We start from the raw sequence: 24,965 nt of genomic DNA, 5'->3' as shown, positions 1-24,965 counted from the left end.
ACATACCATTCCTGGCGCAGTGGTTAAGCGATGCGCCACTATCCCAGCAGGTGGCTGTTTGAATGTGGGGCTTGTGAGACCAGGTTGCTCGAGACCAGTCATTCATTTAACTGCCACCTGCCAAAGTGGGCAAGTTGTGATGACTATTGTGATGATTGAGTAGGTGCCTCATTTCATCTGTGTGCTCTGGCTGTGAGGCTTCCAGTGGTTGGCAACGCTGATTCCGGACAATTTTTTGCAACATGGGGGTGCTAATGCTCTCGTGTTAAAATCCCAGTGTGAATTTATTTTGCATCTCTGGCGAGATGTTGGACTACTGTTGGTACTAATTATTATGCACTTTATAAATTCTTTCAGAAGTTCGTGAGCATCATTTCTGCAAGCTGCAGTCGCCAACACTGCTGAACAATTGCAACAGTGCGCACCGATCAAAATGAAGGCCACAGTAGCTGCCGTGCTTTTGTCTTGGACGATTATTGTTGTGACCAGTGCCAGCCATCGTACGCCATGGGCAGGTAAGGGCTGCTGCTACAGTGCTCTGACAGTTTTTGTGCAGGTTTTGTTGCCTACCCAGGTACAGTTCAGTGTTGTACGTCTTGCATTGTGTATTGCGAGGACTCGATAGCGCACAGAGGTGAGAAATGGGCAGCACTTGCACTGTAACTAGAAATATACTACAGCAATGTTTGTGTAAGGGCTTGTTGGGGATGATCATTGTGAAGGGGAACAACTAGACACACGGCAGCATCACATTTAGTTACGTTTTACCTGCATTTACCTGCATTTAGTTACGTTTTTTCTTCTGCTTTTCTAATCAATTACCTTTAAGCGATAACCTATTCAGTAATATTCTAAATTGATCAACACCACAAAATAAATAAATAATTAAAAAAAAAAATCCCCTGTGCCCTTGGTTTCTGTGGCTGTTGGCTTCTTTCATATTTACCTGCATGTGTAAAACATGGTCATTGAAGTCCATGTTGACAAGTAATGGCAACTAGCCATCTAAGCAAAACTTCTTGCCTGCCAACATAGCCTGACTGGAGCTTCCTTGCTAACAATGTAACAGTAATGTGTGTGGCATATTGTCAAGGTTTATTTCCTTCTCTCAACAAAATGGATGTCTAAGAGAACTAGCGTTTCTTTTTCTGTACATATGCGATCAGGTGAGATTCCACCTGCATTATGGGATGAAGCTATATCTGTGAGGCGCGCTGAATGGAAACCAACACGGAAAGTGTTGCGCGGCCAGCAGCCTGTAGGTAAACAAACAACACAAAAATAGAGGAGGACCTGGACACGAACCAAGTGAGAAAAGAAGGTGTGCAAACAATACACAAATTGTCGTCTGTCATCATGGGAGTCCTGCCACCTCCAAAAGGTTGCATGCAAAAGAAACTGCGCAATGTGTCATTTGAAAAATTTCACCCTCCAAGTGTCCAGTTGCGATGCATGTGATGGAAATGAAGAATTTCGCCAGAAAGAGTAAAGCAGCGCAAAGTGGACATAAGGTGAAACACAGTAGCCAACATTTGCGAAGCATGCGACCAAAAGATTGATTTTGACAGGTATATTGTGCTGGTGACAGAAGCAGACTTGTGAAGAAGGTTGCTTGAGTCGTGGCTACTCAGCAGATAGAGGAGAATGTTATTCGCTCCTTCCAAACTCTTGATCAAACTCAGTGACGTGGTGGTCGGAGAGGTTCCTCCATTTAAAAGCTAAGCAAAAGCTATGCCACAGTTAAACCATGAGGATTAGTAACCGAGTAGGTTCCAAAATGTCCAGTCTTTTTGCAAAAATGTGGTTGGCACTATAGCCATTATTTATTAGTGCTTTCCCAACCAGACACACTTTTGTCAATGTCTTCTTTTGAGACAAGGCATACATTCCGTTCATTGTTTACAGTCCACGCAGCTCCTTTTTTTATGACCTTGTCCGTATTACATTTCTTTTTTCACATGCAGAGCGCCATGAGGTACAAGCTGTAATCAAACACTTATCTCGTAGGCTAGAGTGTTGACCATGGGTGCATATTTGTCTCGCCTTATCCCATGCAGCAAAGGAGTTCGACGCTTGCAGTCGCTCTTGCTACTTGGAATGGTAAAACGAACCCTCCCAGGTTTCTTGCGGTTGCTGCACTTGAAGCCACAGCAGTTGGGCATACTTCTTAAGGGGGGACACTGGTCTTGAAAAGAAAATTTTATTAATTTAGTCATAGTTATGAAATTTTCACGGCACATGTATTTTTGTGCGCTGATTCTAGATATGTCATTTAATTTCATGTAAAACTATTCCTTGAGCACTTATGCACTTTTTATGCTAGTATTTTGCGAAGAGTTTTGAAGAAAATTTGCTGCAGGAAACTCGCTGAAATGTATGCCATTTGATTCTCTTGACACCAAGGAATGCAATAAGGGTAAAATTATCATCCTGGCTCTCATAGAACTTGAGTAATAGGGTACTGAAGCTGCCACTTCACACACAGAAATACACATTTTCCTTCTCATTTCTGAAGTGACACCTTCGAAACTCTATAACTTAAGTTCTATGATAGGCAGGAAGACAATTTCACCCTCATTGCATTCCTTGGTGTCAAGAGAACCCAATGGCATACATTTCAGCGAGTTTCCCGCAGCAAATTTTCTTCAAAACTCTCCGCAAAATACTAGCATAAAAATTGCATAAGTGCTGAAGGAATTGTTTTGAACGAAATTAAATGACATATTTAGAATCAGCACACAAAAATACATATGTCCTGAAGATTTCATAACTGTGACTTCATTAATAAATTTTTTTTTTTCAAGACCAGTGTCCCTTAACAAGTCCTTAACAGGCTTTTTCAAAACGCTAAACGCTACAGAGCATGCTGTGCAACACTCTGCACAGGCCGTCTTTCAACTGCGCCACCAGCGTCTGGAAAGACGCGGGGACTTTTATGGTAGCGTGTGACAACGTGACTGTTGGGAGGGAATCAGTGGCGTGGTGGCACAGGGAAAATAGTTGTGGCACTTTCCCCTGGTTCCAGTGACTTTAGTGCCTGTCGGAGACGGTTCAGCCCATTGAATGGTGCGCTTTCATGACAGAGAAGCAAGAAGAGCAAGTAACGCAAGAATATGTTTGTGTGGTGTTACAGGGTACCGTCTATTAGCGGACTCCTAGTAGGGTAGCTAGAGTGCTACCGCCCTAGCTAGCCTGTCCCAGGCGCTCTGAATGAGCAAGATGTAAATTTTTAGCTTACAGTCTTGCTATAAGCCATCAGTAGCTTGGCGGCGTCACTTTGCGAGACGTCCCTCTCGTTCTTCAGGCATTTCGACCGCCCGCTTAGCCTTTCTCGCCTGTACCATGCAACGACTTCTGGATCGGAAGACTCAATTTCACGCAGCCTGTACTGCTGCTGTGACGAGCACAACCGCTCTCCTTCTTCCATGGTGCATGTCTGAGGAGCGAGCGCCTCGCTTCTGGCTTATATCCCAGCTGCACGGTGCGACTCAGCACATGCACAGTGCGGTGCAGCGGCTGTGGCGCTATGGTTGTTATGGCACTGGTCGCCTTAGTAACGGCGTATGCTCAGTAGTGGCCTTTGGCAGGCTCCGCGAAATGCGCTTCTGCTAGCCTAGTGTAGCTTTCGCTACAAAACATTTTACAGTTCCCTGTCCATCTCCTGCAATCAGAGGAACCTTGCAGCTGGCTTCCAAACGCCATGCTTTCACTGCAAGATAGTCTGAACACCTTTAAAAGGTCCACTTTGAGCCGAGCTGCTTGCTGTCTCCCTTGAATTTTCAGTTGTGAGAGTTCCATAAAACTGGTGGTGCAGGCTAATTGGGCTCTGCACTTAACTGCTCATGCCGATGGGTCTTCGTTTCACCGAGCGGGCCCTTTCACCTTGTAGCAGAGTGGCCTGTTTTACCTAACAATGCCCGTGACATCCGATTGTTCTGTCTGGGCGTTTCAGTCATCAGTGCGCTGCTGCCTCGCTCAGACTGTCTTGAAAACAGCAAGGAAGACGACCCTGCTTGCGCATAATGATGACCGCAAAAATGCCCTCCCATCGCTGCAGAGAAGTGCTCTCAGAGCTTTCAGAACCATCGCGTATAAAATGTCGGAAGACAGTGAAGACCAGTACACCGGTCAACTGCCGCGTGCCAACTCGGCTGTGTCACATGGTCTCATGACGTCACACACCCTGTCAACCAGTCAATGTTAGGTCATGTCATGTGGTCTCATGACGTCACGCACCTCATCAACCAATCAGCGAATTGTATAACTGACGCTGACGTCGTTGGGTTTTTTTCGCTGGTGGCACTTTTAATGCTTTTGCTTTAATGAAGCAATTCTCTGTAATTCTTCGTAACAGCCTCGTTCCAGAGCAGGTGGGTATTTCGGATATTTTGTATGCACTAGCAGAAAACAGCTACACAGCTTGATTAGCACACTTAAGTGATAGTAACTTTTCGCGTTTTGCTTATTAAGTTTAATTCTTTGTTCATTAATAAAATCCGATGTATGTTCTCCAAGCCTAGCACTAATTTGCTGTTTCTAATTTTTGTTTCATGTGCGTAGTCTAGACCATAAATAGTGCCGTATTGCTGCTAACCTACCTTCTCCCTCATCCCCCAGCCATCGGGTGCCCTCCCCTGCAAAAAGTTCTGCGGACGCCCTTGCTTTGTGACCCGGTTTTACTAACTTGCCTTTGATGGGACTTAAAGGTCCACTGACCGCCCTATGGTCGGAAATCTTATCTACCCCGGCTGTTGTGAGGCATCGTCCGCAGAACACGTGGCTATAAGCATTTTAATGCATTAGAACTGTCGTTACACCAAACCCTACCATTGTCCAATGCCACGAAATTCGCTGGATGGTCGAAAGAGGTCACGTGGCCTTGTGACATCAACACAAATTTCCCACCGGACTGTGAGCAACCTGGTTTCTAGACAGCAACCTAGGTAGAGAATTGAAATCAAGAATCCGAAAAAAAAATGTGATACATGCAAATGTCGGCACTGTTACAGCATAGCAGATATACTTGCTACTGTGGCTTGCAGTCCGAATGTGATGGTTGATGGACCGACAGTTACAAAGAAACTAACACAAATGCAAAGAAACTAATGCCAACGCACACGGAAGTTGTAACAGAAGCTGCGATCAATGCGAAATGTAATGCTCTTGCATTCTGCTCCTAAAAGGAACCCTAAAGGAAAATACTAAATCAGGCTAGACTCATGGGGTAGGCTTACCTGATAGTGATATCATTTTTACTGAAAACAACGCTTTTATTAGCCAGAAAATTGCATAGAAGAGAGGTACTATCGGGGACAAAAGTGGTATACTCCACGCAACCGGAGCCGGAGCAACGGAAAACTGCGTTTCAACGCCATCTGCAGGCAGCATCTCGGACCCAGACAGCCAATCTGTGACCTTTATTATCAGCAGGCTTGTCGCTTGACTCGTTTCAATGTTTCGTGGTTTTGCTCGCCAAAATGACGAGCGGCGCCGCAGCAGTAGCAATCTGGTGGCCCTCTTTTCATTTTGTTTCTTCTTTTTTTTCAACGCGTGTTTGAGATATGGCTTGAGAGTCGGCGCTCGCACCGTCATGATGCGATCAAATGCCCGCGCGCGTGTGGTTAACTTGTCGTGGAAGCAGCGCATTTTTGAAACATTTAAACGAGCCAAGCGACATGCCTGCTGATAATAAAGGTCGCAGATTGGCTACCTGGGTCCGAGATGGCGCCTGTAGATGGCGTTGTAACGCAGTTTTCCGTTGCTCCGGCTCCCGCCACTTGGAGTATACCACTTTTGTCCCCGATAGTACATATGGCACTGCCACTGCAAGATTCATGCAGCAGCGATGAGGAACGTATTCATGAATTAACGCTATTTCACTGTCTCAATGGGCCATTTCCATTTAAATATGAGGAAAGCAGTGCATTGAGCATAGCCAGCAGCAGTGCGCTGAAGCTTTCGCCTCTCATTCTGTGCACTTGGGCTGCATATAGCCGTTGTATGGAGCAAGTTCGGAGCCACAAGGTCTCAACAGCAATCGCACTCTGTGTGCTTGCTTTGCGGCAGGTGAACCAATTTCGTTCTTACTTCAGCCGTTGAACCGGCTACTTTGTGCAGGCTATGGGCGTTATGAAATTACAAAGTGTTTGTTTCTGTATTTCTAGTATGTGCTCATGCAGATATGTGCGTGCATGCATGTCACCAGTGTGTGAAGCACTATGCAAGTGCATGGTTTTCCATGTTTTCTGTGCAGTGGAAAGACGAATGTGCTTTTAGATGTGCTGGAAAATATCCGAGAAGTATCATATTTTTGCACCATCATCTCTGATTTTGCTCATTACAGAAAAAAGTTTCTCAGTGTGGGTTATCTTGCGCACAGTACATGAGGTGGCGGTGCGCGAGGCAAGCTCTTTCATGATAAACATGTTCAACCAGCTGATGCACGTTAGTCAAAATTATGCGTGTATCCCCTGCCAACAGCTATAACCAGCAGGTGGCAGACCACAGTTGGGTGGAACATACTCTGATTTGTTTCTGTTTCCAACCCACAGGAAGCAATTCATAAGCGTAGAAATCGCAATGGCCACAGTAGAGTCATGAACATAGAAATAATAAGGACCACAGCAGAGTCAATCACAAAGGTTGTCCGCAATCATACTGCATAGTTAGTCAGCAAATATGCAATAATTGACAGTACGGTGGACCCTTTGACGAGAAATGTGCTTACAGTTTTTCACTCACATGTGGTGAGTGAAACACACCGAAGGCCACGCACTCACATTATTGTCGCCGATGCATACATGCATGAGCGCAGTCAGTAGTTTGTTGTGCAGTCTGTGGCTGCCCTCAGTAACTTCACGTAGTTTCTTTCACACCCATGTAGCTTGCAACAAGACGCAGATGCATGTGTTGCAGTGGAGAGTCTCCATTGAAATGTAGTGGGTAGCTGAGGTGTCCTGCATTTGCACCATGCTGCCGTGACTGCTGACATGTTGACCTTTGGTTTTCGGTCTCCGGCCACATTTCTGGTCTTTGGAAGTGGCTCCTCTGATTGGTTTGATTGCAAAGATGTCATTGAAATGACTTTGTGGCAGTTCATTTTTTGCAGGCGCTTTGAGTCTGGAAAGGTTTTGGAATTTTCATTTGCGGTTTTCTCAGTAACGTAGCTGCCTTTCCACGTAGAAAAAACATTTGTAGTGTTCTTGAGGAATAATCTGTCCATCTGACCTAGTTTGATGTTTCAATTTAGCGTCCTTTTACGTTGACTGACCTGTAGCATTCCCATAGTTTTTTTAAAATACTCATTAATAGTAAAGTTACAGCCATTGCATCTGGCTATTTCGCCATGCTCCTCTCGTTCCATTCCCGAGGTTTTTCTCTCTCTCACCTGGTTGACTAGCCTCCGCCAGCAAACTTCGCCCGTTTTTTCCGACATTAGCGGGAGGTGTGGAGTCTGGTGAAACATGTCAATGGCATAAAGCTGTTCCCTTATTCACATGCGTTCCCTTGTTATTATTTTCAGAATTAGGAAAATATTTTTGCCGTTGCCTGCAATAACCTTTGAACGTGGACACAGCCGTCTCTAGAACCAAGTGTCTCTGACACACCACTGCATGCTTGTCCATTGTGTCTGGAAGGCTGGTGCACTGAAGGCAGACGCAGCTGAAGACGTTTTTTTTGGTGGGGGGGGGGTGCAGTTTGTGCCAAATCGTGGTTCCACTCCAATTGCTGCTTGTGCATCCAATGACAAAGCAGCGTTGAGACATTCTCTCCGCAGACCGAATGATAGAGAAACTCTCAGCTCGACCGTTTCAACGTGTTCGCAAGGGCCCCTTCATAAGTCTGGTTGTTTCTCTGTCAGCTTCATCCCTTGTTAATGAGTGTTGTTTTCATGCCTGTATTTTTGTTTCCCTAAGGCCTCTCCTCTCTGTTTTACAACCAGAGTGGCGGGCGTTCCTTTTTTTTTTTAGAAATGGATGGCCAAAGCACGGGTCTGGGAACCCTCTGGCATTTCTTGGAAAGCAAGCGTGTGCACGTGTGCCCGTCTCTGTGCGTGTTTGTGTGAGGAAAACTAGGATAGCGGCCAGATGGACGAAAGGCATGATGGAAAAGCACGCATGTCTTTAGGTTTGGACGATGGTATGAGTGCCACCATAGAGGATGAGGAGGTTGGCTTTCTGAAAGGGAGCATGAAAGGGCTTTGATTTGAATTTTTACTGATTTTCGGGGTGTGCGTGGCTCTAGTATTTTGCAGAGACTCTCTTTGATGCCTGATCTAAGCACTGGGCTTTTTTGTTTTACAAGCCCTGCAAAAGCGGGTGCTAGTCCTGCAAAGATAAGGTGATCACCAAGGCTTCCACTCACTAGCAGCTGTTGTAGGCATGGACTAGTGATTCCAACGAAAGGATCGGGAACTGAAGTCCATCGGCTACATCTGTGGAAGGCATTTCACAAGTGACATGATCCAGGCGGGTAAATATTACGATGAGCTTGGGGGTGCGGTAATTCTGGACCAGCCAAAAAAAAGAACTGGCTCTTCTTCCTGAAGCTGTTCAGTAAGGCATGTTGACGGGCTAGTTGGTTATTTATCTTGAAAATTGGGGAAAAAACCCACCTAGGCACAAATGACTTTCACGACACAAAAAGAGACGAGGAGACAACGGACAGGCGCCAACTTCCAACTATTTATTGCTTGAAAAACCACATACATTTATAGTCTCAGGCAACGCCCACATCTACACACCACGTGCCTTATCGCAGCCCTGACTTATCGCCTAGCACGAACATTATTGCTCAGAAAATCGTACTCCGCCGCATACAACCTAACTGATGTGTCACTCACGCACAAGGCTGCCTTTTTCTTTATGTGAAAGGCTTCCAATAAAAGCCTCGCCTGCTTGAATTTGCTCTTGCCCAGAATCCTCGCCTTTTCCAGTCGAGGTGCACACTTGCACGTGTTAACGTGGCTCACCAAAGTGGCGTATTTGTCTTTATTATTCACTACCTTTTTGTCATGTTCCCCAAGGCGTTTGTTGATGCACCTCCCCGTTTGCCCTATACAGGACATACCACAGGTCAGGGGTATCTCGTACACCACTCCTTCCATGCAGCGTATGAAGGTGCGCTGATGTTTTATGCTGCACCCAGGGCGCTGAGGGCCACAAATCCGGGGTATAAGTTTGCTCAACTTGTTTGGGGCTGAAAAAACGAGCGGTACCTTGTGCCTGTTAGCCACCTTCTTCAAATTGTGTGACACCTTGTGCACATAAGGCATGACTTCAGGTTTTACCGCAGGGCCCCTTTCTTCAAGATTCTTTGGACTGGTGCAGCGTTTTGTTTTTTGGAGGAGGGTTTCAGCGACAGCAGTCATAACCACCGAGGGGAAGCCAGCAGCCAAAAGGCATCCAATCTGATTTCTTAAGCTATCGTGCATTTGGTGCGGACAGGACTTCGAAAGCGAGGACTCAAAGCATAACGAGGCGATGGCGCGCTTCACAATTTTTGAGTGCGCCGTATTGAAGGGCAGCAGTTCCTTGCTAGTACGAGGAAAATAACCCCAACATAAATGGTCCTCCCGGAACGCCAAACTTAGATCTAAAAATTGTAGTTTCCTCTCCCTTGGGAGCTCATGCGTAAAACCTAGGCCACGCCCTTTGAAGTTAAAAACACTTAAAATCTTGGACACATCTTGGAGCTGTTATGTGCATTTTTCCTGGATGTCCTCTCTACATGTCGTCTGCAAGGAAAAAATAGAATCCTCTGAAGATCTAGAAAGATACCTATCATCCCGAAGGAAGCACAAAGCGGGCAGGGAAGGACAGCTTAGGTGATCAGTCCGGGAATATGGTCATTGCTGTTAAAAGCCTCGATGATTCGCAAACAGAGCGTCAGCTTTAGTCTTCTGAGCTCGTTGGATTTCACTCGTCTCTGCATGCAAGTACTGAACCTTCTGCGAATGCCAGTGCCTATCAAATGAGCCCCTCAAACTTTGCAAGCAGTGTGGCCCCAAGTAAAGCATGCGACGCTTTTGTTCCTGCGGTCATCGCAAAACGGTCCGGGCAGGGCACCATTATTTTTATTCTTTTTTCTGCCTACCCTGAAGTCTGTCGTGGATGGGCAGTTTGTGACAGAAGCACGTAAATACATTTGAAATGGCCACATGGTCAGTGAGCAAACTTATGCTGCTTGGCCCAGCATGGTATCATCATGACACGGGGATAAAAGTCATCTAAAGCTCTTTTTTTTTTTTGTCGAAGTGAGGAAGCTGTCAGTGTTAACAAGAATCTTGGTTGCATGTCCAGGAGGTGTGAAAGTGAGCCACTGCATCCTTGAGTGCAAAGTGAGCAAGCAGCTCCCAATTGATGCCAACATTGAAAATGCAGGTCATTCCAACCCACTGACATTTTAAGCATGGCGGAAACATTTCACCAGAAATGAATATGTTGTGGTGGCTCTGCACAGCAAAATTTTCCTGATACTAACTTGGATGCACCTCGGTTAATGAAGCTGGATTGTGTAGACACAAGAAGTGCTCCCTTTTCCGTGTGATGTGAATGCACATTGCGTGTTGTGCCAATCATTGTTGAACATCCTGCACACTCTCAAGGTGCAGAAAGAAAAACAAGGCCGACAGTCATGCATAAGACTTCTACCGAGTTTTTAAAAATAGAAAATACAGGATGGTTACCATCCTGTAATGCAAGATTCAGCTACAGCTGTTGAGGTCACTGAATCGATATTGTTATGATTGTACTTCTGGCTACGTGGGCCCGAGCAAGCAGCAACCAAGAACAGTCAACAAGGCCGACAACCTCACCACGGCGGCAGTGCGGTGTAGTGCTTGTGATGCCCCCCCTCCTAGCCTAAGTGGATTAGGGCAGCGGACTTCCTTGACCAGAGGTGACCTTGGCAGCAGCAATGAAGGTCGAAGACCAGTGAAGGCCAAAGATACGACGAGGGTGGCGTCAGGCCGAGTCTACCCTCGGGTTGCCGGACGACGGAGTGGTGCTACGCCAGGTCAAGCTGTTGCTGTTAATTGAAGACGGCTGTGTCCTCGACAGAGGTCTCGTGTTCTGCACATCCGGCGGGGAAGCACGTTCGTTCACCTGCTGGTAGACATTGGGAGATTCATTTCCAGCCATGTTTGATTACTCAGCCTTTACCCCTTCCCATCGACCGAGCTGCGAGAGAGTGGAACAGCCCCGCACTGCCCTGCCATGGGTGGTAACACCAGCGTCCACATCTGTCCATCCGATTGGACAGCGCTCTTCGAACTTTATTCCCCAGTCAGGGATTTGGGGAATCTGAACCCTATTTAACTCGGCTGTGAGTGTGGCCGAGAGAAGCCTGTTAACTCCCGTCGACTCCGGTTGGCGAAGAAGTTCTCTTCTACTGAGGGTCACTTTCAGTCGCTCTTTTGTAAATAATGTAAATAATTGTATAAAGTTTTCTTTGCTTTCCTCCTAACCCAGTCTCCCATCCTCCTCGTCCCATCACCGGTCCGGCCATGCTACCCGGGTCACAACAGTATGTTTAGGTAGAATATGGGAGCGAATTCATATCTGTAAAGCTCTACAGCGCGCTTTTTAGTTTTCTGCACATACTGCTCTTTCGGCTACCTCTCCTCTCCATTGCACCGGCCTAGGCACGCGATGCCACCGATGACCCTCTCCTCGGGTGGCATGTTTTTCAGCAGCTGCCGCAGATGGATTGTCCGACATTCCTCTGCTCTGGCCATACTCTGCCTCTATCTTCCACGATAACCACCTCCTGAATGGTTCCCGTGGTAACCAGCCTCCGGTTACATTTTCAGCGCTCTCACGATACTGTCCTCCTGCCATGGTAGCCGTCCTCCTCTGTCCTCCTCCTTCGTGACCCTTGCACGAGTGTATACGATATTATTTCATAGTGTAGTGCTAGCTGGCCTGAGGAAGGGGAGGAACAAGTGCAATTTCAGAAAACGGGCTTTAGTTTTGGTGAATTTGGGGTAAGGGAAGCTGTTTGTGTTCGATAAAATTACATCCTGTTTCCGAATTTCTGGAAGTAGTGGCGCTACCCTACACGATTATAGGTGAAAGGTTGTTCATAACTTGTTGAGAGACATCAGAGCAACCTGGGCAACCAATGGAGCCCTCCTGCCTCCCATCTGTGTCAAGGTACTCGATCGTAATAGCTCGGCCAGGCTCGGGACAATAATTACAGCCCACGCAGTGCTCTACCGGCAACAAGATGTTAATATAACATTTTGTTAGAATTGTGGCATCACTCCCTATGGTACTGTGGTAGCTTTGTTTTCCAAAGTGTTTCTATACTTCTATTAAATATAATAGAGGGTGTGGGTGATTAGGCAATGGATTCTGTTTTTGACATGACTCCTGCAAATCGCGCTGCGGGGAGACCCTGTGCAATGCGTGCTGTCATGTGACTTGTGCAGCGCTCCCCAGTTTGTGGTGTGGCAGACGTGCCAAGCTCTGGCATTGCTGTATTTCGTTATTATTTCAAGCCAAGGAGTCTTCTACATATGATGATGTCGTGTGTATAGCCTTGTTTGTGCTTTTGTTGTCTGTGACTAACTTTTGATGTTAACTGGCTGCAGGTCGCGGATCGCGCTATACTGTAGCTCTCCAAAAACAGACCTTTAGCCTAGCGCGTATCGCTCCCCGCCAGTGCGCAAGCGCTGATTGGTCTCGACGCGACAGGAGCGCGTGCGCGCCGCTGGCGAGCACGTGGCGCCATCTGTCGCCCTCAAAACTCTAGGCGATAAGCGGTAGGGGGGGGGGGGGGGGGGGGCATTTTTTGATGGGCGTGATGCCTAGGGCCCTCCTCGTGATGTAGTAATTGTAATTGTCAGAAGGAAGCGCTCAGCAAATTTTTCAGGGGTGCCTCGCTTCCCCTTGGCGCCGTCACTTGGCGTGGGTTCAGTGCGAAATCGAAACAGTTTAAGGGAACGCTTCCGTAGCACCAGAGAACAATATTTCAGCGACTGGGCCAATACGTACGCTGCGCCTCCCTTGAGCAACGCTCGGAAGGACCGTTTGTAATAATTTAATCATTGCAGTTTTATCAGCTGTTCTTTCAGTGCGTATTATTATACGGAGTACGTACGCGAATGCAGGCAGCAAATGAACTACATGTATGCTGCGGTTAGGTTTCATCATTTGCGAATAACATTTCGCACCGGTTGGCGGTGTCTTAATTCGTCTGAGCCCCATATTCCTTCGCTGAAAAGGAAAAAAAAAAGAAGGGAAAGCAGCGGCCGCCGGTGAGCAGGGTTGCCAGATTGGGCTATTAATAGCCAAATTGGGCTACTTGTTGTCCGAGTTGGCGTCAGAAATTTCGTTTTGGCTATGTGGCTACTTTTGGGCTACATCTTTTTCGTGCGTGAAAAAAAAAGTTAAAGTAGTTATAATGTGCTCTGTTACAATTATACAGTGACAGAAATAAAAGGCATACTGGAATCAAAATGCAGGCTATAGAAGGTTAAAGAAATTGAACGCGTCTGCTACAAAATGACAATTTGTAAACGCTGTGTTCGAGAAAACTTGTACTTCAGGCGGTCAAGGATCATGGCCTTTCGATTTCTAAAGAGTGGACACTACGTGAAAGTTGCCCCCCGGAAACACTTCACGGCCTATGGATTCCACTTAATCCGCGAACTAACGCCAACCCCCCCCCGCGCGCGCGCGCCACCGAATATAAACTGTTGCCGTCTGCACATGTGAGCGTTCTCCCATTGACGGTGCACCTCGGGTGACCATGACAACCATGGTACCAGAATAGAGAGAAAACATTAAGAGAACTTAAGTCTCCCTACGTGGTGCGAATGCGTAAGCATTAAATGCTACTATTTCGCTTCTGTTGCCTGGTTTCGTGATCCTCACGTGTTAACCGTTAACCATAGACGTGGCCTAGTGGTTTGGGCGTCCGCTTCGGCTGCGGTAGGTGGCTGGTTGGAAACCCACCGGCAGGCATGTTCTTTTCTTGTATTGTTTATTCTGGTTCTGTGGACACATTCTGCTCAAGACACGCATGAGGCAAGCAATGCTTACGCGCATTAATAAGGTCTTTTTCTGTTTCTTCCTATTCGCGTGGTGGACACAGCAAGCGTGCCGCTCGCAAGAGCCTACGCTTTTTCTGCAGCCTCAAGAGGCACACGTGCAGCCCTCGAGATTCATTGCAAGCGACGCGAGAGCGCCGTGTCCGTTGCTTAATCTGCGTGCACTCATGCGGAGCCATCCTTCGGCGCTGCGCGGAACCCACTGTAACTATCGAAGGCGGCGGAAGTTAGTGGCATGACATGGCATTAGATCCGTCGCTACGAGAACTTTCAGAATGGGCAAGTGGGCGATGTAGGTACATCCGGAACTACAAAAAGAAATGGAAAAAGGAGCCGGAATTCAAGGGTAATTGTTTTTCTCATTATTGTGAACATGCTGTTAGACTGAAGATAAAATCGACATAGATTATCATCTAATGGCATATATCCTTGATTTATTCTGAACTCATGCATATCGTAGAATGTAGCTTCAAGAAGGCGCATGCTCGATGCTTTGAGGCGACGCTCTCAGTGAGAACCTTTCTCTTAAAGCATAAAATTGAAATGTGAGGCTGCGTAAGTATACAGTAAGGTATTTCCACTGTCGATGTGTCTAATCTGCGCGCGAACATTTAAAAGGTGAAATATCCCTTAACTAGAGCTGCAATTGCGTTTTTTAGCGCCGCCTTTCTTTTGCGCATGCAGACTGGCGGGCGTCACCCGCCTCAGGTGATATGGCCTACTGCCGCGCCTGCAAAGTGGAACTGCGGCTCCGTCTTTAGGACCTGGTTAGCCGCACCTGTTAGCCGCACTGGTTAGCGCGCATTACGGATGGGAAACGTAACAACGGAAAGAACACGCCGTGCGCACCCCCTCAGACATCATCTGCGTGAAATTAATCTAATAGGCAAATATTCTTGCCGAAAATTAATTCAATATGCTTAAGAAATGTCGTCAAAAAACAAATATTTTTGGCTACTTTTGGGCTACGCAAAAATTTCGCTTTTGGCTACGTTTGGGCTACTACGGAGGCCAATTTGGCTACCTGAGGTCGGAGCCATCTGGCAACCCTGCCGGTGAGGAGCAGCAGCTGCTTTCGTCATCTTTCCCTTTATTTTCCCCCACTGAGCGCCGCCGCCTCCAAGCAGCAGCAGCGGCAGCAACGTAGTTGTCTGGATGGCAGCTCTCCTCGTTAGTGACTGTAGGAGGTTAACGCTGCAGTTAGGGTGAACAGGCGGCACTAGATGCAGGCGTGCCTTCCGGGATATCGCTTCCCCTCGAGGGCTGGCGGGCCGCGAAAACGCGCCCTGATATCACATTCCACACCGCGAACTCCCTTCGCCAGCTTCTTGGCGGCTGCTGGCGTTGTTGCCTGCTCGCCCGCTATGCGCGTTCTGGGCCGGAGGGGGATACGGGCCGTGTCCGTCTCGCTGTTCCTCGCCGCTTTATTCATAATTACGAGGCGCGTTCCCGGCAGCGGGAAAAGAAGCAGCGGCAGGGAACTGTAGCTGCTGCTGCTGCTGCTCCGCCGCTTAATTAATTTCGTCCCTGCGTCACCGTCCCGCGCGCAGCGAACAGGGCCGACGGTTCGCTTTGCACATCGGCGGTAAGTGCGCGACTGACAGGGGCGTGCGCGACTCGCCCGTCTCATTTAGTAAAAGGACTCGCGCAGTGGCGTGTCATGTGTCTGTAGATGCGCGCGAGCTCGGGCCACCCACGCGTGCGCCCGTCACGAGGCGGCAGTGCTTTTCGCGCACTCGCGGTATGCCCGTAAGCTAGCTATTCGGTGTACCATATATTCGGTGACGAGCCGTGTCCTACACGGTAACACCCCGTTACCTCCGTATGCGATTCTTTTAACCGAGTTTTGTGCCGTTTTTTTTTTTTTTTTTGCGCACGAAAGAAAGTAACATGCACTAGAAACTAGGGGGGTGGAGGCAGCGGTCGCTGTAGCTTAGTTGGCAGAGCACTGCACGCGACAGGTAGAGGTTGTGGGTTGGAATCCCACCAATGGCGAAAAGCTTGTCTTTTTATCTGCTTTATGGGAAATTATATTCTAACTAAAACTTTGACGGAATTTATTTCCCACCTTAATGTTACCGTCAAGAGGAGAGCGCTCCATTCACCAACGCTTTACTTGGTTTGACTGACTGTAGGCTTCTTTCGTATGTGTATGCTAGCCGGCCTCATGACAGTGGAATCCCCGTGTCGGAAAAATCTGTAAATCTGTCCGCCCATTCGGCCTCTGTTGGCAGGGGGCAAAGTGAAGAGGATATCCCCCCTCTCGACTATCAGAATAGGTGGGGAGGCAGAGGGAAAACGAAGAGAGGCTGGGAGGCGATGGTTGGCGGTGGGGGAGAGTGGTGAGGTGGTGTGGCGTGTCACACAGGGATTGATAGAACGGATTACATGCACCCGCTCGCACAGTCTGAACCACAACTACTCAAGCCGTCAGCGGCAGCATCTGTATTTTGATGTATTTTGATGTATGATGTATTTTAATGGCGCAGGGGCATCTGTGGCCAAAGATGATTTATGGCACAAGGCGTTTTCGTCTACTGAAGGTGGGCTCAAATACCTATTTCCCAAGCAAAGCCGAGCACCAGGGGAGGAACACTAGCTAATGCTAAAGTATACTCTGCCGCATCAGTCGCATTGATCTACATTTTTTTTTTTTTTTTTTTGCGGCAATAGCTGCGTGGGTGACTTTCCTCCGTGGTTAAGCATCCGGGCCGTTTGCGTCGTAGTATGTCGCTACAGAAAACTAGCGCGTTCGCTTGCTTATTCCGCCCACGTGTTTGCCTAACGGAGCCACTTCACGGGACACGTGAGCCAGCCCCTACGCGACCTTGAGTTTTTCCCACCCGTGGGCGCGTTGGGGCATTTGGGGTGCCGTTCAGCTGGCGCCATCACTACTTCGCCCCGGGCGAGGGAGTTTATTTTTTGCGTGTGCACTTCAATGAAGGAGCGGTGTTGAGCTGTTTGGCCCGAGCGGCGGTCCTCGTGCGCACTGTGGATGGTGCAGTCTAGGCATAATTTTGTCAGTTATAATTAAATGGGCGAGGGAACTGCACCTTGCTGGACACAGTGCACTGTGTTAAAGTGTCGAGCCGTGGCTATACATTTTTGAGATAACCGATGTTCCTTTAGAGGGTAACGGAGTGGATTCCAAGAGGCGGCAAACATAGGCAAGAAGCGTCCGCATACATGTCACTGTATGATGTACACCCAACTATCCCAGTTCTCGCACTTTTAGGAGCGTCAGAATGGGGTCGCAGCTGGCGCAGGAAGGAGTTAATTAATTGGGGGTCAGCGAGGGAGGCCTTTATCGTGCAGTGAACGTAGTTGGGATGATGATGATGATGCATTTTCAAGTGGCTAGTTTTGAAGTTGTTGTCTTGAAAGTAACGATTAAGTTTGTTGTAGGCGATATTTAATGCCCCAAATCTGCTCATACGAGCTACCAGGGACGTCATAGTGGAGGCCTGTGGACTAATTTCGACTATCTTGGGTTCTACGTGCGTTGACATCGCAGCTGCACACGGGCGCCGTTTGCATTTCGGTTCCGTCAAATTGCGGCTGCCGCGCTCGGGATTCGACGCCGCGACCTTGGGCTCAACAGCAGGGGCGGATCAATACCCCCTTCCCCAAACGCCTAGCTCCGCCCACAGTGACCCATAATTCCGCCCCTGCTCAGCAGCCGAACGCCAAGGCCACCGAGTACCGCAGTGAGATTGGCCATCCTTCCGACTGAAGCTTTATGGAGCAGAAACTACATCAGTCCTTGGTGCATTCAGGGAAGTGTGCGGTGAAGAGACAGAATTAAGACCGTTGTACAGATGCTCGTTGAGCTGTTCGCTATTCGGAAAGTCGCGTCATTACGGAATGCCTCGAGGCTGGCTTTCCCCCTAATATCGCGTTCTGGGTTTAGTGCTTGCCTTTTCTGGCCATGATACCCGACGTCTGCGCCTATTCCCAGCCAAACAAGCAAAATTTCGCGGTCAAGGGAAAGGCAACTACACCCAGGAACTGTTGCTTTCATTTTCGTAGCGACAGATGGCGCCACCGTGCCTTCCGCCGTGAAGTTCTGCCTATTTGATCTGGAAAAGGTTGTGACCCATACGATCCATAAATACGAGTTACATGTACAGAGGGCAAAACACATGCCTAGAACAACCTAACTGTGTGTTCCGCCGCTGCCAAAGCCACTGCGACCAAGAAGGCAAAAATTAACGATTAGCACATGTTTACATCTAGACCATTTTTAACCAAACCTTATCGCTAGCTATCGCGTGTTGAGCCCGAAACACGCTCAGAACGTGTTCTAGACATGCGTTTTGCCCTCTGTACTTAGTCATGTGCCATGCATTCGTGGTACAGACTGACTAGACTTGGAACTTTCCCGAAAGTTGGAAGCCATGTCTTTCGTGGTTTTCATTTGAGCGCCCAGTAAAGGTGGCGCTCTTTAGTGCAGTTGCCGATCTTCGGCGTTGGTATGCAGTAATCGAGGAGCAAAGAACTAGGTGGAAGTGTTTAAATGAGTTACTGCTGGAAATTAAATGCTTCTAAACAGTGTACATTGGTACGTAAATGTCCCGCTCACCTTCAGTCATTAGACTTGTGACGTATAATAATAATCCAATCCCCCTCCAATCCAATCCCCCAATCCCCCTATGTAATCCAATCCCCCTACTACCTTCGTCTTTTTTTTTTTTTTTGGCGCAGTTTTGCATTTAATCTTCCGTCATTACTTCGTGGAGATTCATGAAAACCTTCGCTGCGTCCTGTGGTCGCGGAGCACTGGCTGCCTTATGCTGTCTGATAGGACGGGCAATACGAGCGCTTATTGACCCGTCTTGACCGGCACCGAGCTGCTCTTGCTTGTTCAGAAAAAAAAAAAAAAAGTTAGCGCTGCGGCCAGGCTGTATTTGTTTCACAAAATAGGTCGTTAGCGCTCCGCTTCCGCGCGGGACCTGGACACCCGAAGGACGCGTGATCACTCGAGTATTTTTTTTTAAGTTCATTTTCCTGCAGACGGAATCGCCGTCTTTGAGCATCATCATCATCCTGTCAGGGAAAAACGCGGCCTTCCGACAGAATCACTTTCGGCCTTTCCCGCGCCCTCTGGATGCTGCCCGACGTCGCCCGCTTTGTAGAGCGCGGGTGAAATAAATGCCGAACGGAGTACCGTTTCGGGAATTCCTTGGCGCGAGACATTCGCGTCGGTGCAGAGAGGTGCATTAGTCGCCTCGCGCATTACCGAGGCCCGGAGTTCGGGCGAAAAGCGGGGGCAGGGCTTGCGTGCAGTTTAAAAGTTTGCACGTCCGAAATTTCCGGGTGTGCCTTCCGGGGAAGGGAAGATATCGCGAAGCCCTTTGTGCTGCGCGCGTTCGTCTTTCCGAGTCAAAAGAACGAGGAAGCCATGCAGGTTGTGCGCCGCGCGTGGTTCGGCTAATTAGTGCGGCCGCCGCCCATCTCTCCGGGTCACGGCGACGTCGCCAGGGTAGTGTTTGCACCACACAGCAGCACGCATCGCAGCGGCGTCTGTGAGGAAACGATTCGGATTTTTTTCCCCCTTTATTTTATTTTCTAATAACGAGAGCCGTTTGAAAGGGAATCGTTTCAGTGTTCGCGGTGCGTTCTGCCCGCTGTCTCTCCATATCCGAAGTCTCAGTGACGTCACCTCTCCGTTGTCACGCGATCTAGACGGGCCTGCGATCGCTGTACTCACCCCATCCCCACTGCGGCAGTGTTCAGATTATTTTGTTCTTTAAAGTGATCGCCTGATATTGATGCGTTGGCAGCGTTATTTATATTTCATCCCCGCTCCATTCCACTAATACTGCCGTCATCACGTCGTCATGATGAGCGCTGGGAAGTAAAACGGATTCCTACTGCACTGCACCTTTAGTCGATGGGTTTGCGCCCAAGGTTTTGCCAGCCATCCTGCTTTTGTGTGCACGTTGTAACGTCTCCATACAGGGAGACTGCCCTTCAAAATGAAACCGAACTTGGCCGACTTTTTTTATTTATTTGCTGAAGTTTAATGAAAGAACTATCGCTTCCGCACAATTCCTTTGTTTAAATATTCGCTGTTCCAAAGAAGAGCGCGCACTTATTACCTGCGAACGAAAATGTACATTTGCGCTGTTATTTCCTTTGACATCCTCGTGTTTTTTTTTTTTGTTTTTTTTTTTTTAGCATACCTGTGTGCTCTTGTATGTACTCCCGCACAATAAACAAGCCTGCTACTCAACGTCCGCTGTACTATAAAGTTTGCTACAATTTACCGCGGGTGTTCTGCGCCAGCGGTGTACGCGTGCGTATAGTGAGCGAAACTCTCGGCGAAATGGCTTACTCTTGTTCGGCGAATCTCCCGATGTACGCGCTCGATTTGTTCGTCTACTGGCGCGCTTTCTTTCTTTTTTTCTTTTTCTTATTCTCTGCGCTCGTTGCGTCTAATGCACGCACGCGGCGTGACTCGGCCTCTCTGTCCGTGCGGGCGTGGTGTTCGCCTTTCGGCGAACGCCGCGATTTTAGCTAATAAATTATTCCGCGCAGTAGAGTGGATATGCCCCGGGCGAGCGTGTTTCGCGACGCCCACCCACTTGCCCGCCCTGCGTAGTGCGTGTGTACGCAACGTGTACCGCGTTGTACACGCACTACACTCCGGGACCCGCGCGCGGAGGGCGTTGAACTCCACCGCTGCAGCGATCTCTTCGGCGGCAGTGTCAAGAGCGGTTTAAAAAGTAGGAGTGCGCGTCGCTGTTTACAAATCGTCGCCGTCTCTTCCGATCGGGCGCGGAGGCAGAGTGCTGAGGTTGCGCGCGAGTATTATATGCGGCGGCAGTCGCCCTTCACGTATTGTCACACAGTTGCCGCCGCGCTCCTCTGTGCGCACCAGACTGCGCGTAGGATGCTGGAGGAAAGAAGGGCGGCTGGACAGGGCCCTGCGGCGTTCGGGCAACGGCTTTGCGCCGATCATACCAGTCTTAGGCGTGAAATGCTTTTAAGTGGCCTTCCACATCGCTTTCAGTGAAGCTCTCCCGGATATCGAACACACTCGCCCGAACGCGAATCTCCGTCACCAGTCGTCGATCGGGCAGTGAGACAGATGAAACTGCGCTGCTGGTCGAACTGGGAGTCGAACCGCAGACCTCTGCTTCCGTGTCGATTCCCTCTATTTAGCTTCCGGGCCGCTACTGCCGGAATGTGTGCGCTATCGGAGCAGCTGTCTGGTGCATGCCGAAGGTTGAAGGAGATTGGACTGTTGGCACATATACGCCTTTCCTGTATTTGGTGTAATTTGCAATTTGTATGTTTCACCATGGCGGTGAGGATGCATGCACTCAATTCAAACGATATACTGGATTGAGATGACACGCGCTGACGTCATTGCGGCCGCCACAATAAACATGGTGCCTGACTTTTGTCGTCACTGAACGCGATTTTTATTACTATTTCGTGAAGTCTGAGAGAGCACGCTTGTCCGCTCGCTCACTGCTCGGCATCTCCTTGCGTGCGTCGGCTGCCGACCCTGTGGCCTACATTTGCAGCGCAGAGCCCAAGACGCGGAGTCAGTCGTCTTTGCCGACGGTGTTTAATCTAGCACGGACGCCGTTGGCGTTGCAATGCGTGGCAGCGCTGATTACTGGCCGTGCGTGCCTCGGGAAGTTTTCTTGGCACAGGTTCGGTCCTTGTGCCGCGAGATGAGTATCATCATCGTCATCAGCCTGACTACGCCCACTATGGCGTCAGCTGTATTCACGCCTGCCTTCGCTCTTGTGCCGTGCCGACGCTTCCGCCGCGGACTCTCCAGCTTTCTTCCGCGGCGCCGGACGCTTTCGAGTGTAGCCAGCCTCCAACAGTGCGCGCGCTGTCCATTAATCTTCCCCGCGGAGAAGTAGGACGGCGTCCGGACAGCGCTGCGCCCTGTGCGCGGACTATATCCGCTGAAAGAAAGAGCCTTGACGGGGACGTCTTGACGGTGAAGAACGAGCGTCTGGGGCGGCCCGGCCGCTTTTTTCTGGGATGTATATTCGGGATGTATGCGAAGCTAGCTCAAACTGAACGGAGCGGCTCTGCTTTCTTTTGGCGCGGAAGAAATTAGCGTCCTTTATTCTGCGAGCGTGTACGTAGTATAGATGTGAACTTTGCGTGCCTTTCGTCGCGTGAGCCGCGCCACAATAGCGTGTGCGATGCTTCGGTCTGACGCCTGTTTACGTCTTTTTTTTTTTTTTTTTTTTGCCGGCTTGACCGTTTCTCTGCTTGCACCACTCCCCGCCTGTACAGTGCTCTAGAACCAAGGTTCTAGAGCACTGTACCGCCCGTTTATGTCTTTCTGTCGTTCCGTCTTTTGCGCTAAAATATGCCCGTGAAGGCGTAACAAGCACTGTACTGTGCCATTTTTCAGCCACGTTTTTGGAAAAGCCAGATTAACAAAAGCCCCGCCGCGGTGGCTCAGTGGCTGACCCGCGGTGGCTGACCCGAAAGACGCGGGTTCGATCCCGGCTGCGGCGGCTGAATTTCGATGAAGGCGAAATTCTAGAGGCCCGTGCACTGTGCGATGTCAGTGCACGTTAAAGAACCCCCAGGTGGTCGAAATTTCCGGAGCCCTTCACTACGGCGTCCCTCATAGCCTGAGTCGCTTTGGGACTTTAAACCCCAATAAACCAACTAAACCAGATTAACAAAAATTAAAAAAAAAGATAACAAATTACTGCTAGTAGTGTGCATGCCCCGATGTTATCCTTTGTCACACTGGCATACACTGCTGCTGATTCCAACTGTAACGTTGCGCGCAGCACTTCAGCGCCGCATCGTATTTCGCTTGCCGTACGGCTGCTCAGGTTCCGTAAACGATCCAGTCAGGCCGCCAGACTCGTTATACACAACAGGCTGGCTTTGTGTGGCCGACGTTTCCTGCAGTGCGTATTGACCGTTCGTTGCGTGGTGAGTCATTCCGAGCCCCCCCTTCACGTGACGTGTTCCAGGAACGGCCGTTAACTATACACAGCGCAGCGGCGGCCCGGTTATGACTGCATGTCCGCCCGCAGCGCTTGCGAATACACACACACACATGTGCCGCGTGTGGCGTCCAGAGACAACAGTGGCCGCAGCCTCGCTCCTATTTTTGCACCTGAACGCTCTGCGCGTTTGTAAGTTGCGATTCTCCCTCTGCGCCAGTTCAGAGAGCTCGGACTCCGCGTCTCGGACAACAAACCCCAGACACCCCCGTGGCGCGACTGCTTTAGCGATCAAGTGCGGGGAGGAGCATAATATCAGGTATAAGACCCTTATGTACAGCGGAGTAGTCGTCGGGTACGGACAGCAACGAAGGGACTAGAGGAACTTCATTCTCGGTGTTGACTTTATTTATTGAGAGTGAGGCGGAATTCCTCCTGTCTTGCCTGTTGCGGTTCCGTTCCGGGGACTCGTACTGTCTGACCTTGGCAGGCCGCTCTCCGCACTATTCACGGATATATGGGTCATGCACCGTGGTTCGCAGGAACGTACCAGTGTGCCGCGTGGCGTGTCTTCATCGATCGGTCGAATGCGGTTGAAAGCCTCCTGAACGAAGGCGGCAGAGGCGTCATTTTACTGGCAACGTTCGAAGAGGGAATGAAGCGAAACATCGCGCGCGGCGATGCCGGGAAAACTCGCTCCTCAGAAACGTGCTCTTCGGCGCGAAGGACGGGTTGCATCTGCGAAGAGGGAAGATGGTCGACGCACTCGGCGGTCGTGAAGCCTTCGGGATTGATTGTCTGTCCCGGGATTCAACTGCACCCCCCCCCCCTCCCTCCCCCCTCAAGTTTAGCGCGGAGCTTGATTTATTGTGCGAGGCCGTCATCGTGGTGGCCGTCATCGTGATTGTAGAAAAAAGAAGAGGAAACAAATGGGTGTAATGAAGCAGCGTTTGTGCCTGTCGGTTCGAAATTATTTTTTTTTTTTTCTTGCGCGCGCGCTCACGCGACGCTCGGAATTGGGCGTATTCCGGTCGCCTGGAATTGATCCGTAGGCCACTCGTGTCGCGTTGAAAAGGCGAAAAGGACACAGCCGCACGTCATCTTCCTTTCACGGCAGCGGGGTCTTCGGGTATAGCCACCCCGCGATTTTCCGAGGAGCCGCGTCGAAATGATTATATATATATATATATATATAAAGTAAAAATGAGCAGTCGTCGTGTCCTGCTGCCGGGTGCCGAGAATCGAAGCCTTATGGCCGGTGTAAGTTTTCGTAAAGGCTGTCGGCCGAGAGGCAATCAGCTCCGGAAGAAAGGACGTTCATCGAACAGACGGTGTCGCCTCTTCTCGTGTCATTTCTCTACTTTATTTTTTTCTTTTCGGAGTAATTTCGCCCCAAACATTGAGAACGACTCCCGCAGGGTTTTTCTGTTCGTTGTAAAATACGATACCGGGGTTTTTCGTGACTCTGTCGACGTTCGTTCAGCAGCGGAAGACCCTTTCATGAATATTCGTTTTCTCGCTGCTCCGATCAGGAGTCGGAACGTAGACAATGACGTCGAGTGTCGTGAGTTTGCTTCGTTTAATTCTCTCCCCGTTCGGTTTTTGTTTTCGTCTTCTCCTTTCGATAGAGCCTCACTGGCTGCACCGGTGCTAAAGGTGTTATAATATTATTTTGCGTAATCCTTCGTTTTCGGTTTCATTAAACGGAAGCTATCACTGACATCAACACAGTGTACCTGTCAGCACCTTGATTTCATTTCTCGCTTGTATTGTAGCTGAGAGCACCGCTTTCTGTGAAAGCAGTCTCGTCGTTATTGTAACAGTGCCAATGCATCAGTTTATGGCAACTTCAATTTTTCCTCAATGTCCGTTTCAAGCGCCCAGAAAATGAGCAGTCGATGGGGTGTATGTAGAGACCAGGCGGAACGAGGGCGCGCGCGGCATAGCAACAGCTTACATTGAAC

The 24,965-nt window shown here is 49.2% G+C and overlaps 1 protein-coding gene across 1 annotated transcript in view; it reads left to right on the top strand.

The window, feature by feature from the left end:
• LOC149341478 (semaphorin-2A-like) overlaps positions 1 to 24,965 on the top strand; it is a 96,057-nt gene that overhangs the window by 24,992 nt on the left and 46,100 nt on the right. The window contains exon 2 of the mRNA XM_089543585.1: positions 358 to 515. Within this exon, the coding sequence (XP_089399711.1) occupies positions 434 to 515 (82 nt within the window). The 5' untranslated portion in view covers positions 358 to 433. The remainder of the gene's footprint in view (positions 1 to 357; positions 516 to 24,965) is intronic.

The sequence above is a fragment of the Amblyomma mixtum genome, chromosome 5 (genome assembly GCF_055824585.1).
Source record: "Amblyomma mixtum isolate Tamu chromosome 5, ASM5582458v1, whole genome shotgun sequence".
NCBI lineage: Eukaryota > Metazoa > Arthropoda > Arachnida > Ixodida > Ixodidae > Amblyomma > Amblyomma mixtum.
This window is presented reverse-complemented; position numbering and strand designations above follow the sequence as displayed.